Below are 14063 nucleotides of genomic sequence, written 5' to 3' on the forward strand. Positions count from 1 at the left end.
CCTTCTGGGTACATGGTAGGATTACTCTTCTTGGCCTCTTGTGATTGGGTGGGAACAAGGCATTAGTTCTATCCAGTGAGTTGTGAGTGGAAGTAAAGGGTCTACTTCTAGACTGAGCATTTAACTACCGATGCAAGACCCTCCAGAGCATTCTTTTCCCTCTGGCCAGCAACCTGCAACATCCCAGAGGGTGGCTGTAATGCCAGTCTGGTCTCTGAGGGCCTATGATGAACAGAGACCATCATGGACAGGCTGCATGAAGCCAAAAATAAATCTTCACTATTTTATACCACTGAAATCCTGGGTTGTTACAACATAATCTGGTTTATTCTGACCAATACATAGAAAATTGTATACTGAATGGAACCTTAGAAACCATTTTGTGCAATGTCTTCATTTCACAGAGGTAAACTGAGCTTCAGTGAAGGGAAATACTAGTTCCACGTCACCCAGTCAGTGAGTGGTGGTGTTGGGATCACAACCCATGTCTTGTCTGTCTCAGTCCAGTGACCTAAGTGCTCTTACTCAAGACATAGAATATATGACACTAGGTGGGACCTGTCATACTGAATCATCTCAAGGCACTTCCGCCGATGTGCCAGAAGAGACTCCATGATGATGGAAAGAGCAGAAGAGTGAGAGTCAGTAACCAACTCTGCTCTTTCACGAAGATGGCGCCAAAACTGAAGAAGGAAGCCCCTGCCCCTCCCAAAGCCAAAGCCAAAGCCAAAGCCAAAGCCAAAGCCAAGGCTTTTAAGGCCAAGAAAGCAGTGCTGAAAGATGTCCACAGTCACAAAGAAAAGAAGATCTGCATGTCACCTATATTCCCACGGCCCAAGACACTGCGTCTCTGAAGGCAGCCCAAATATCCTCCAAAGAGTGCCCCCAGGAGAAACAAACTTGACCACTGTGCCATCATCAAGTTCACCCTGACTACCGAGTCAGCCATGAAGAAAATAGAAGACAACAACACACTTGTGTTCATTGTGGATGTCAAGGCCACCAAGCACCAGATCAAACAGGCTGTGAAGAAGCTCTAGGACATTGATGTGGCCAAGGTCAACACCCTGATCAGGCCTGATGGAGAGAAGAAGGCGTATGTTCAATTGGCTCCTGACTATGATGCTTTGGATGTTGCCAATGAAACGGGGATTATCTAAACTGAGTCCAGCTGGCTAAATCCAAATTTTTTACCATAAAAAGAAAACAAACAAATAAAAAAAGAAAATGAGTCTTTCAGTTCTAGTCCTACCATTGAACCTACTACATGACCTTGTATTCAAGTCTATTAGTTTCTGTTTTGACACTAAAGCACTCTGGGGCCAAAGGCAAGCCATGTCACATCCCTGGGCTCCAGTTTCCTCAGGAGTAAGACAAGTCCACTGATTTAGGCTTCAGAGATTTGAAACGTGTGCCCCGCAGAAGGACCCCCACAGAAGCTGCCTGGGAGAGAAGGGCTAGGCCAGGTGGCTGTGGCGCTGGCCCACCTCTCAGCTTTAGTTTCCTCTGACTTATTTCTTTAGGCTTTGGTAAGATTTCCCACCACTGGACTTGATGATTTCTGAGGTCCCTGGCAGCTCTGAGATTTGTGATGCTAGTTCTTGGATTCTGCCCAGTAGTTCCTGAGGGATAGCGCGGTGGCTGGGAAGAGCAGAAGGCAGCCTGCATTTAGGGAGTTCAAAAGTTTGGTTGTGAAGATCAATTTATGATGGAGATTTTTGGGGCTTAGACTGTACCAGGCTTTCTGGAGTATGTGTGGAAGGGAGGGGTGAGGGAATGATTCTGGAAGGAGTGATGATGGGAAAGGATTGCCTGTGAGGTTAAAGAATATGTGAGGCCTGGGGTAATAGTACTTGGGCTAAAGATTTCGTCTAACTATCCCTGGTCCTATGAAAAGGAGCTAGAAGGCCCATTACCTCAAAAACTGAATTTGAAGATTAGTCCTCAGAAGTCAGAAGTGGCTCAGGCCTCTGCCTGGTCATGACAGGGGCAGCTTCCTATTCTTGATGAGATTGGGGGCTAGATTTGTATTTAAACAGACAATAATCATCTAAGGAGAAGTGGCTTTGGTATGGAGCCAGACATAATTTAATGAGTGAAAGATTAAATGCAGCACGGAGTACCCACAGGCCTTCTCCTTTCTCTGAGACTTACCTTTGCCTCAGAAGTCCTCAGAAGCTTCATCACCTCCCCTTCTCGGGCATAATCCAAGGGTGTGTGTCCCATTTCATTCCTCTGCAGGGGGTTGGCTCCTGGCAAGAAGAGAAATAGTCAAAGACTGTATGAATGATCAGTGGGGCCTCAGCCTTCCCTCAGAGGTGACTTGGGCCCTGATTTCAGAGGAACGAATTCCCATGGAAACAGGGAGCAACAAAACCTAAGAGATTGTAGAATGGTGTGAAAAACATGTCAAGGTACTCTGAGAGGACAGTCCTTAGTTCTCTGACAGACAGGTCAGGGTATCGGGGTTCCTACACATACACGCACACATGTGCAGAAACATACTACCCATACTACTACTTACACAAAGATGCGTTATATACACATAGGTGTGTTGTACACAAATACACACAGCTATCCTACCACCAATGCATCAGTCATTAAAATGCCCCTAGGATCAAGCTCATTTGCATACAGATGAATATTCATTAATAAAATCATATAAAAGGGTTCCTTTCTAAAGCACAGAATATCTGAAAAAAGGTAAAATAGCCCCCCTTTTGTCTGCTCTCTGCTCAGCTCTCTCTCCTTTAATGCTTTTTTACCTTGGTATTTCCTGCCTACCAGCGTTAGCGGAGTCCTCTGGAAGGGAGTAGACATCACCAGGAACCTGGCTATGGTAGCCCCAAGGTTTGATGCTCTTACCAATGCTAACTGTTGGTGAATATGTGCATGTGGGCAGGCATTTCTTCCAATCATTAGTTCCTGTGATTTGAGGACAAAGAACTTGGAGTATGATAAAAAGAAGGGGCTTGCCCAGGCCATACATCTACCTTCTTTCTGCGTTCTGGCAGCTGACGAGCCTATGTATCAAGTGTCTACTTGGTGCAATGTCTTGGCAGATTTGGAGGAAAGGCTCCCCTGACCTCCACATTGTTAGAATCTCCTTCCCAAAGCCCAGGTCTGAACACCTCACTCCCCTCTTCAAAAACTATACATTCCATTCAGTTTGGCAAACCTTGAATGTGTAGGGCTTGAGACACAGAAGAATCAGATCTGGCCTGGCCCCCCTTTGAGAGAAGCAGGGAGACCAAAACATAAGAAAGCTGTGCCTTGAATAGAGCAGATGCTCAAGAACTAGGTACTAAATGGAACATTCCTTGATCTTTCTTGCTAAGGAAGTATTGTCTAAAAGTAAAGAAGGGTTAAGACTCAGTCCCTGCCATAAGGATGTAGTGGGCTGGCTGGGAACACTAAATATGCAGGCAAACGCACATCAGCATGGGGCCTGGCTCAAGGTGGGTGTCTAGCTACTGTTTGCTGATAGACTGTAAAACTCAGCATTTCTCATTCCTAGGCTGTGGAAACATTTGTTCCAGGATATAAAACTATTCCTACTGAAGCTCTCTGCTTCTTAAAGGTCTATAAATTTATCAACAATTGTAAGCATTTATTAAGCATTTACACGTGGCTGTCTGCCTGGGCCGCAGAGGAACAGGTGTGGGAGGAGGAGGGAGTGGGGCAGAGAGCAAGAAGTAGGATCCAGGCCAAGGACACTTATTATCAATGAGAAAAATTAATACTTTTATACATGATCCTATTTTCTAATAGGAATTTGAAATAAAATATTTATATTCTTTTTTATTGATATAATTCATGTACCATAAAATCCAACCTTTTAAAGTGTATAATTCAGTGGTTTTAAATATACTTACAGGGTTGTACAACCATCACCACTGATTCCAGATCATTTTCTTTTTTTTTTTTTTTTTAAGATTGTATTTATTTATTTGACAGAGAGAGAGATAGCGAGAGCAGGAACACAAGCAGGGGGAGCGGGAGAGGGAGAAGCAGGCTTCCCGCCAAGCAAGGAGCCCGACACGGGACTCGATCCCAGGACCCTGGGATCATGACCTGAGCCGAAGGCAGACGCTTAACGACTGAGCCACCCAGGCACCCTCTAGATCATTTTCATAACCTCGAAAAGAAACCCCATAACCATTCCCCCTAAACCCAGCAACCGTTAGTCTACTTTCTGTTCCTATAGATTTGCCTATACTTGACATTTATATAAATGGAAACATACAATATACGGCCTTTTCTGTCTGGCTTCTTTCAGCATGTTCTCAAGGTTCACTGATGTTGTAGTAGGTGTCATTCATGCTGCAACATGAAAGCAGGAATGCCGCATTCCTTTTCATGGATGAATAAAGCTCCATTCTGTGGATAGGCCCCATTTTGTTTAGCCATTCATCAGTTGATGGGCATTTGGGTTGTTTCTCCCTTTGGCTATGGTGAACAATGCTGCTATGAACGTATGTGTACAAGTCTTTGCGTGGAGTGTTTTCACGTCTCTTGGCTATAAATCTAGGAGTGGTGATAATAGGGGCTGCAGGTATTTACTGAGCACTGACTATGTGCCAGACACTGAGCTCTGAACTTCGTGTACACTGTATCACTTAAACCTTGCAACCACTGTTGAGAGGGAGAAATTAAAATCCCCAGGCTACAGACATGAAAACTGGGGCCCAGGAAAGTGAACCAACTAGCCCAAGGTCACAAAGCTAATTATCTGCTTGAACCAGGAGTCAAACCCATCGCCAGGTTTTCTCAACTCCAATTCTCCACACTCCCACAGGGCAGCCATGACACAGCCCTACTGAAATATCCTTCCCTGGTTTTTTAGCACTTACAGGATAAAGTGCCACCTCCCTGGTAAGAAGGGTATCTGTGCTCTTCCTAACTAGTAGGCAAGTCCTTAGGGGCTCTGTTGGAGTCTCATTCTTTCAATTCTATTGGCGGTGACTGGGTGCTTTGTATCTGCAGGGCTCTGTGTGCAGGCTGATGGGGGATTGGCAAAACCAAGGAACAGTCTTCTTTTTTGTATTTTTTTTTTTTTTAAAGATTTTATTTATTTATTTGACAGAGGGACAGCGAGAGAGGGAACACAAGCAGAGGGAGTGGGACAGGGGGAGTGGGAGAGGGAGAAGCAGGCTTCCCGCTGAGCAGGGAGCCCGACGCGGGTCTCAATCCCAGGACCCCGGGATCATGACCTGAGCCGAAGGCAGCCGCTTAACCGACTGAGCCACCCAGGTGCCCCTCTTTTTTGTATTTCTTGACCACTCTGTAGCAACTGATACCTTGGCCACTCTCCTTTGAGTTCTATAAAACCATTTTTTCAGGTTTTCCTCACACCCCTGTGATCATCTCTTGTGCAGACTTCTCTTCCTGTCTTTAAGATTAGGTGCTACCTAGAGTTTGCATCAAGGCACAATTCCAGCTTTCCAGAAGCTAATGGGGATAAGAGATGACCAAACAACTACAACTTGGGCCGAATGTGTCAGTGTGCTGAAGGAGGGACAGACAGTACTGTGGGGGCCCAGGAAGGAATGGAGTACTAAGGGGCTTGCTCACCTGGTTTCGCCTTACCAGCCCATCCCTGGTCTCTCTGGTGCTCAACACTGAGGGGCTCCACAAGGCTGAGGGCCAGTGGCAGATGGCAACCTCCCCTTCCCCCCAAGTTCCTAGATCATGGCTAGGGCTGAAAGGGACCTACAATTCAGCAGTGGAAAGGCCTCCTTTCTTAGGCAGCCTCAAGGGGAACTCAGTCGCTAGATATGGGCTGGAGTAAAAGGGGGATCCATAAGGAGAGACCTATAGAAGGGAAAGACAAGAGGAGCGAAGAGGAGAAGAGAAATGGAAGAGAAGGGGAGGGAGGAGAGGAAGGGAAAGTGAGAGAGAAGACAGTGGGAGAAAGAACAGAGGGTGAGATTAGCTGCGTCAAACAAGTGCTGTCAGTGATCTATATTTGCTTACAGAATGAAAAATGTGTGCCATAAACATTGGCCACTGAGTAATTTCTAGTAGGAGTTGTGTCACTTCTCATAAAGGATGGGATGGGGACAGGTAGGACATCTCTGCACCTGGGCCAGCCAGCACAGGGATGCCTTTTAAAGCAGTGTTGGGCCTATCTCTAGCTCAGGAGGCTCTCGGTCAGTCCCCACCCCAGCCACTCCTGAGGGGGTTAGTCAGCCGGTTTCCCCAAGGTTCTGCAGCCTCAGGGCAGCACTTCTGCTCCCACTTTAGGAAGGCTGAGTGGGGGCACCATGGAAAATGTCCATCTAATATTAGTCCCCCAGCCCCCAACACCCTTGCTCTGATGCTCTGACTTGACTAATTGCTGTAATAATTGATAGAACCTGACTTCTACAACTGATCGATTTCACCTCCACGACCAACGGCCACAAGCCATTATACTCCAATAAATAACCACACTGGGTCTCACCCGCCTGCCCTCTCCGGGGGCATCAGGATAGCCCGTGCCCTGGCCTGACCTCCCCTTGTCTCCCACCCAGGGCCCCTCCGGGCCGAGCAGCTGGTCTAGAGGGTCAGGCCTCTGGGAGCAAGTGAGAGGGCCGAATGGAGGTGGGGAGTGCTAATCGCAGGCCATCCGTCACCTCCCACTGGCTGTCTGGGGCTGGGGCCAACACCTGGAGCACCCCAGGCAGTATAGTGCAGGACCCCTCCTCTCCTCTCCCTGCTCCAGATTAGTGTGTCCCAGCTTATAATATTTGATAAATAGCAGACTGGCTTCCTGGCAGCACTGCTGCGGCTGTGCCTGCCCGCTACAGCTGTGGAAGGTCACTCATTGGGGAAATATGTTTCTGTCAGTGGTATTGAAAAAAGTTTAGTGGAGTGACAGGCCTCAATTTTTCAAATTTTATTAACTCCATCCTCTTAACCATTTGTCTTGAATTCCTTCAGATTCTGGGGGACCTGTCAATAGGGCTTGGGTCAGGAAAGTAAGGTGTGTGTGTTTGGGGGTGGTATGGGCTGGTCCTGGCTGGTACCAGTGGCTGGCTTGGGTCTCATCATGTAAAGCAGTGGAAACGGTGTTGGCAGGACAGAAGGCTGGCCCACTGGGACCCAAGGAACCCCCTGCTCTTCTCTGGCATAGTGCCTGCCTTTGGTTTGACACAATCATAGATTTTCTGAGTGGAAAAACACCTTAATGGTGAGCTCTTCCAATTCCCTAAGAAGAGACGCCCCTCTACTACATCAGAAACAGGTGGTCTCACCCTGGCTCCCCTGAATGTGCCCAGAACCTAGCCCCGCGCTCATGGTTCTCCAAGGGGTTCCCCCCACTAAACCAAGGACAGAACTCGGTTTCATATGAGTTCCAACCTCTCCCTTCAACCTCACTCCCACCTTGGTCTTCCGGCAAATACCTGTTCATCTTTAAAAACCTGGTTCAGGCTTCTCTAATAAACCTTCCCGGTTTCCCTCCCATCCCAGGTTTGGAATCACCGTTTGTGCTCCCACAGGCCCTTCTACTTCTACCTTAGTGATCATTCTGCGTGGAAACAGTCTGTCTGCATCCAAGACTGAGAGCTCTTCGAAGTCAGGGATCATGTCTGATCCATTGCTATATCCTTGCTACCCAGCACAGGGCCTGGCACAGAACAGGTTTCACTAAGATTTACCAAATGAATGGATTTCTTTTCAGGGACTATCTTCTGAGGCCACACAAAACATGGCTGCTCTTCTGGCCTCAGAAGAGCCCTCTGACAGCAAGTGTGTGATCATGTCACTGACTCCTGTAGGCCAAAGCTCCTGGTCTCTTTTCTTGTCCCAAGACATCTCTCTGGGAAATAAGGTCAGGTCAGGCCCCAACATCCTCTAGGCTCTGTGGGCAGGAAGTGGGGAGGAATTGGTGGGACAGACTGGCTCACTTGCCCATCCTTGGTGGAGGGCTGAAATTAGGGTGGGGGAGGCGGCTTGTTACTCCCTCCACCCTTGTCACTACCCGTTCTGGCCCTCTGCCTACCTCTGTGAATATCAAAGAAGATAACGCTAGTATAAGAAGGCTTTAAAAAAACACAACAGTAATTACCCTATACAAATGGGTTAAGCTGTATTATCAATAATACTGACATGCTCACACACTCCCCACTGCCCCCTACAGTTCTATCAGCCATACTGGCCTTCTAGTGATCCAGGTCTACCACCACTGAGTTTCCGTGACTCACCCCTTCCCCTACATGTAGTTGGCTCCCAGCCCTCTAAAAGAGCACTGGGTGGGGGAGCTTGCTGGGGTGGGGGTTACCACTCCCTGGCTGTGTGATCCAGGACACTTTCTTCACTTCTCTGGTGGTAATGATTGCTGCCTTGCCTACCTCTAGGGGTTTTGTTTGGACTGAGTAAAATAAAAAGCTTGAAAGTGATTGGTGGGGGAAAAAAGACTGTATAATGTTCTTTGTAATAATGTTTATATTCACTCTTCCTTCCATTTTTACTGCTAGCTCCTTTACCACCTTCATCCTGATTTTCACTATTTCAATAGTTTGTTTACCCCCCATTTAGAAGTTTTTTGCTGAATATAAGGGAAATTTTTCCAATAATCAGAGATGTCTGTCAGTGTGGAGCAGTCTACTCTTTCTGGTTGTGAGTTCCCCACCAAGGAAGCATTCCTAGAAAGAATGACCACGTCAGAGAAACCACACGCCTTCCCTGTCTCCACACTATTGTTTGGGCCACTCTTCACGCCTGGAACCCCGCTCCTTATCTCCCTGACTACTCCTTGTTCAAGGTCCCTCCCTCTGGGAAGCCTCTACCACCCTCCAGCTCTCAATGCTCTCTGTCTGTCCATGGGCTCCTGTTGTCTTTCCAACACCCACCTTTTCCTGGGGGCCCATCCCTGTTTAGTCCTCACAGCTAGTATGCATGTAGCCCCTCAGGTCAGAGAGAGAAGAGACCTGTCCAGAATGCGGCGAGAGGCTGAGTGGAACCAGGAAGAGCCCCAGTTCCCTGATGTCTTGTCCTGAGCTATTTCCATAAATCATACCAGTGAGCATTCTCAAGATACACACACACACATACCTGTGCACTTCTAGATCCGCCTCCCTTGTGACCAAAAACCTTTACCCAGCACTCACTACATGCCATATCCTGTGCTGACTCCTTCCATGTATTTCATTCTTAACAATTTGAAGAAAGCAGAAGAGGTATTATTTTTCCCATTTTCCAGACGATTTAACGGAGTCTGGCAGAAGAGCAAGATGAAAAGAGATAAGCTAACATTTGTTGGGTATAAGGCCTTTCTTTGTACATAGTGTCTGAATTATTCATCATACAAAGACTCAGAGAAAAGAGGCTCAGTTTGCCCATGGTCACCCAGCAGACAAACAGTAGAGCTGGAATTTAAAGCACAGATTTATTACACTAGTCTTTCTTCTGTATTTGTTTGCAATTTTACATAATCAATTTTTGTTGTTGTTGTTTTTTAAAGAAGCCAGGTCTGGTTTTTCCACCACATAGTGCTACTTTCCAAAGACCTGATGACTCAAAAACAGGCAAATCATCTCTCTTCTTCCCTTCCAGTGTGCTGATATGCTCCAAAACCAAGATATAGGAGGATTTCTAGAGGTAGGTTTGAGATAGACAGTTTTGTAAGGGTACAAAATGGGGTTCCTTTTCCTCTCATTCAGGGCTTCCCCATCTGGGGACCAGGTGAATAGTGACTCACATTAACTGACATCCTAGAAGATCATCTCCAAGTCCTAACTCCCCAATGGACACAGTCAGTTGGGGTCCCTTACCTTCAGAGAGGGGGATATCTAAAGTTCATGGAACAGAGAGCTACTGCCTCATGACTGGATCCAGCCATTCCATTAAAACCCACTGAGTACTGATGCTGGGCCAAGTGCTGGGTACACAGTAGAATCAGACCGGTTCTTGCCTTTGGGCAAGACTCCCAGACTGATGGGAGACAGGACAGAAATAGTGACAATGCAGTGTGGTGAGGGCGGATAAGGGGATGAGGATGATGACTCCCCTCCCCCCAATACAAGGGAGACACATACTGTGTAGCTGGGGAGATGGGAAGCCACAGCACCAGCCAGAGAAGAGCAGAGGTGTTACAGTGCGTAAGCACTAAGGAAAAAGAGACTGGAGAAGCCTGGGGAAGGGAAGGTTGGAGCCCAAGATGGTCATGGAGACTGTGAGTGGGAGAGTGAGTGCTAGACCCAGGCCTTCTAGTCCAGGGCTCTTTCCACCTGCCCACAGTCTTGGGCCCCACCCCCAAGTTTTTAGTTCCAAGTGACCAGAAGGACTGGACCACACCAGCTGTCACTATTCTCTTCACTGGTGGCAAACTCCCGGAAACTTTCCCAGGCCACTCTAGCCTACATGGACCATTTCCTCCTTTGAACCCCTAGAACACTTAACTGATCATCACACACTTTTTATATACATATGTCTCATCTCCAGAATCAGATGTATTACTAAAGGGATGCCCTGTGAATATCCAGAGAAGGAAATGGTGATGATCGCCAGGCAATGAGGATGGGGTCACAGAAACCAAGTCATGCCAGACTAACCTCATTTCCTTTCTTCATCAGGATTATCTGTTTGCTCAATCAGGTGCAGTCAGGGCAAATGTGGACTTCATCAGACATTTGATGGGATATCTCAGGACAACCTGAGGACATGATGGAGAATTGTGGGCTGGGTGCCAGTACAGTGTGGAAGGTTAGTAGTGACTGGTGGACTAACCAGACCCAAGGGGAATGGAGTGACTAATGGATCATAGGTGACCTGGAAGGAAGTTTTGAGTGGCAGCAAATAGGGTTGGTCTTGTTTAGTATGTTTATCCTTGACAAAAATATCATAGGATGGTCTGTTCATCAAATCTGTAGGTGTCAGATTAGGGTGGGAAGAGCTAGACACACCTGGTGGAAGGCTGACATTAAGAGCTGAAACAAATGAGATGAAAAGTAATGGAGATAAATGGGAAGTTATGGGTTTTAGAAGAGAGACAAAGTAGAGATGGTTCTGGGAAGTGTGATCAAAATAGGAAAGGGTTGGGTGCCTGGCTGCCTGGCTCAACTGGAAGAGCATGTGACTCCTGATCTCTGGGTTGTGAGTTCAAGCCTTACGCTGGGTGTAGAGATTACTAAAAAAATAAACTTTAAAAAAAATAGGAAAGGGTTGGTAAGCCACATGAGAATGATGGGTTAAGGAACTGGAGGTTCAGGATGGAGAAAAGATAGCTTAGAAGAACATGCCTGCATCTTCAGGTACTGGAAGGGCCAGCAGTGGAACAGGGATTAGAGTCATTCTACATAAGCCCCATGGTAAAGTTAAGAACCTTGGAAGCAGATTCTGGTTGAATGTAAGAAATTTCTAACCATCATCCAAAGATAGATTCTGAGCAGCCTCAGGAACAAATGAGTTCCCCAGCACTGGGAGTGTTCAAGCACTGAGTGGATGACCATTTGGTAGATCTACTACTTACACCTCAGCTTATGGAGGTTTTTTTCCCAAGACTAATTGTTAATTTGTGTTTATTCATTCAGAGATACTTTTTGAGAACCTTTTATGTGTCTGGCATCAAGCTAGGTGCTAGGAACACAAAGGTGAATAAGAAGACACTGTCCCAGCTCTTAAAGAGCTCCTGGTCCTGCTAGGAGAAGATGGGTAAGTTTATTTCAAGAGTATCTTGTGCCTCGATTACAGGCCTCAGCACAGGGAAGGCTGGCTTCAGCTTAGATTAAACCAGAGAGATCCTGTAGAAATCCAAACACATACTTGATTACTAAAGGCCATAGCTTAATCAAGCCAAATCACTTGCTTAAACCAACTACTGGCTGTGGGAACAGAAGTGTACACTGAAACACAATTTGTGAATTTTTGTGCATGATATTTTGCTCTTAGAGTCTGAGATTTGGTCTTTGGCTGGGACTTGTTTATGTACCTACAGATTGTCTTACAAGTGGCTGTGATGTCAGGGTGAAGTGATTTAGCCAGCAGGGCTACCCAACTCTCCATTTCTTACCCACCCTATGGGGACTGCTTCAGCACAGACATAAACATGCTCCTGCCGTTACCTTATTGCACTCGTCACATGGGGAGGCTAGAAGGCTTGATTCAGGGATATGATTGGATTTTAAATCCCAGTCTCACAGGATTTTAATTACTGGTCTGGGGCAGCAGGGATAGGCGCTGGCTGCCTTTGGATGGAGGAGGTCGATACGCCACTCCACAACATATTGAGCCACAATGCCTGCAGACTCTATTGCTCTATTTAATCATCTTTTGCAAAATTTACAGTGGAACAGGAGGGATCAATACAGAATTTATCACATTCTCTTGTAAATATGAGCCAGGAAAGAGTTCCAGGCAGTTTGTTACTGAGTGGGAGGGAACATGTCTGTGTACAGCTGGGTATTAGGAGAGGAGACAAAATCCATACTTCTTGGCATATGCTACAGATGCTCAGCCAGTCCCCTTAAGTCTGAAGGCAAGTTCAATGGGAAGAACACAGATTCATTCATTCACTCATTCATTCAATCAACCAACCAACACTCTAGAGCACCTATTTTATGCCAGACTCTGTAGAGACTCTGGGGATACAGACTGGTAATTCTGCTCATGAGATCATAAGCAGAGATATACCACAATGGCTGTGCTACTTACTAGTGAATGGAGGAACTTGGGCAAGTTACTTAACAGTGACTTTGTTTATACATATGGAATATGTAGGTAATAAATCAAATTCAGTTATTTTAATTATTAAAAGAGATAAAAGCATTAATATAGAGCTTAGTACACAGTAAGGACTCAATAAATAACAGCTATTGTTACTTTTACTACAATTACCATTATTATTTTTTAAAGATTTTATTTATTTATTTGAGAGAGAGAATGAGATAGAGAGAGCATGAGAGGGGGGAGGGTCAGAGGGAGAAGCAGACTCCCTGCTGAGCAGGGAGCCCGATGCGGAACTCGATCCCGGAACTCCAGGATCATGTCCTGAGCCTAAGGCAGTCGCCCAACCAACTGAGCCACCCAGGTGCCCTACAATTACCATTATTAGGCATTCCTTCCTATGATGCAGCTCACCAATGGTCTATTGCAGAGATGGCATATTGAACAGGGAGCCAGCCACCCCATCTCTTGAGCAGACAGAAGGGAGACTGGGATGGCCTTCCACACACTAGACACCTGACCAGGGCTGCTGGTAGCTGAATGAGTGGAGCAGTGGGGTAGAGGGTGTCTGAGGAGGAGATACATTTGAAGCTCTGTTTTTTTGAAGCTTCGACTGTAATCCCGGGAACAATAAAATAGCCTCCTAAAATTGCCGTGGGGGGACAGAGTGAGAAGTGATATACTTTATGGGGGTAAGCCAGGGAAAGTTATACAGAAGAGAGGTAAATGAGTTGGCTCTTGAAGACTAAGTAGGAGTCTGATAGGTAGAGAAGCAGGGAAAGGGCATCCTAGGCTGAGAAAAGTGGATGCGCAAAGATTTGGAGGCAGGAAAGATTCTATGCTAGGGAAGTAGCCCTTGAGTGGGCCTGTGGTAGCAAAAGTTCCTGTCTCCCCAGACCCACCTGGCTGCAGGGATCCCCTGGTAGGCCTACCAAGCTCTGGTCCCAATCCTGAAGCAAACCATCATCCCCAGCCCCTCTTAGAGATAGGGCGGCAGAAGATTGATGGGGTGCTCTAGGAAGACTTGCATGTGGGTTAAACATCTGGGCTTATCTTACAGGAATTGGGAATTGCTGAAGGTTTTCAAACAGAGGAGTGCCAGGGTTTGCAGGGTATAGGCTGGTTTGAAGGGGAAGTAGGGAGACCAACAAGAAGACTGTTACAACTGGCCAGGTGAGACTGAAGTCTGAACTAGGGTAGTGAGGACAGAGGAGAGAAGATAGATTTGAGAGAAAATTCTCAGACAGACAGGCTTGATGAAAAATGAGAGTGAAGTCATCAGACTTACTTAAAATACTTCCTTGTTTGGTGACCAGTAGTTGATGCTGCCAGTCACCAAATAGGGAATATGGAAGAGTCTGTGGAGGGTTGGGTTTGGATACACTGAATATGAGATGTCTACAGAATATTAAGCA

General features: G+C 46.5%; 1 protein-coding gene and 1 pseudogene across 2 annotated transcripts in view; one reads left to right on the top strand and one right to left on the bottom strand.

Moving 5' to 3' along the window:
• The window catches only part of CLPB (caseinolytic mitochondrial matrix peptidase chaperone subunit B), a 141030-nt gene that overhangs the window by 36183 nt on the left and 90784 nt on the right, over positions 1-14063 (bottom strand). For both annotated transcript variants that reach the window (XM_032426995.1, XM_032426994.1), the window contains one exon: positions 2155-2252. In XM_032426995.1, the coding sequence (XP_032282886.1) occupies positions 2155-2252 (98 nt within the window). The remainder of the gene's footprint in view (positions 1-2154; positions 2253-14063) is intronic.
• On the top strand, positions 415-1278 carry LOC116646354 (annotated as a pseudogene).

Source organism: Phoca vitulina, unplaced genomic scaffold, assembly GCF_004348235.1.
Source record: "Phoca vitulina isolate PV1807 unplaced genomic scaffold, GSC_HSeal_1.0 scaffold36, whole genome shotgun sequence".
NCBI lineage: Eukaryota > Metazoa > Chordata > Mammalia > Carnivora > Phocidae > Phoca > Phoca vitulina.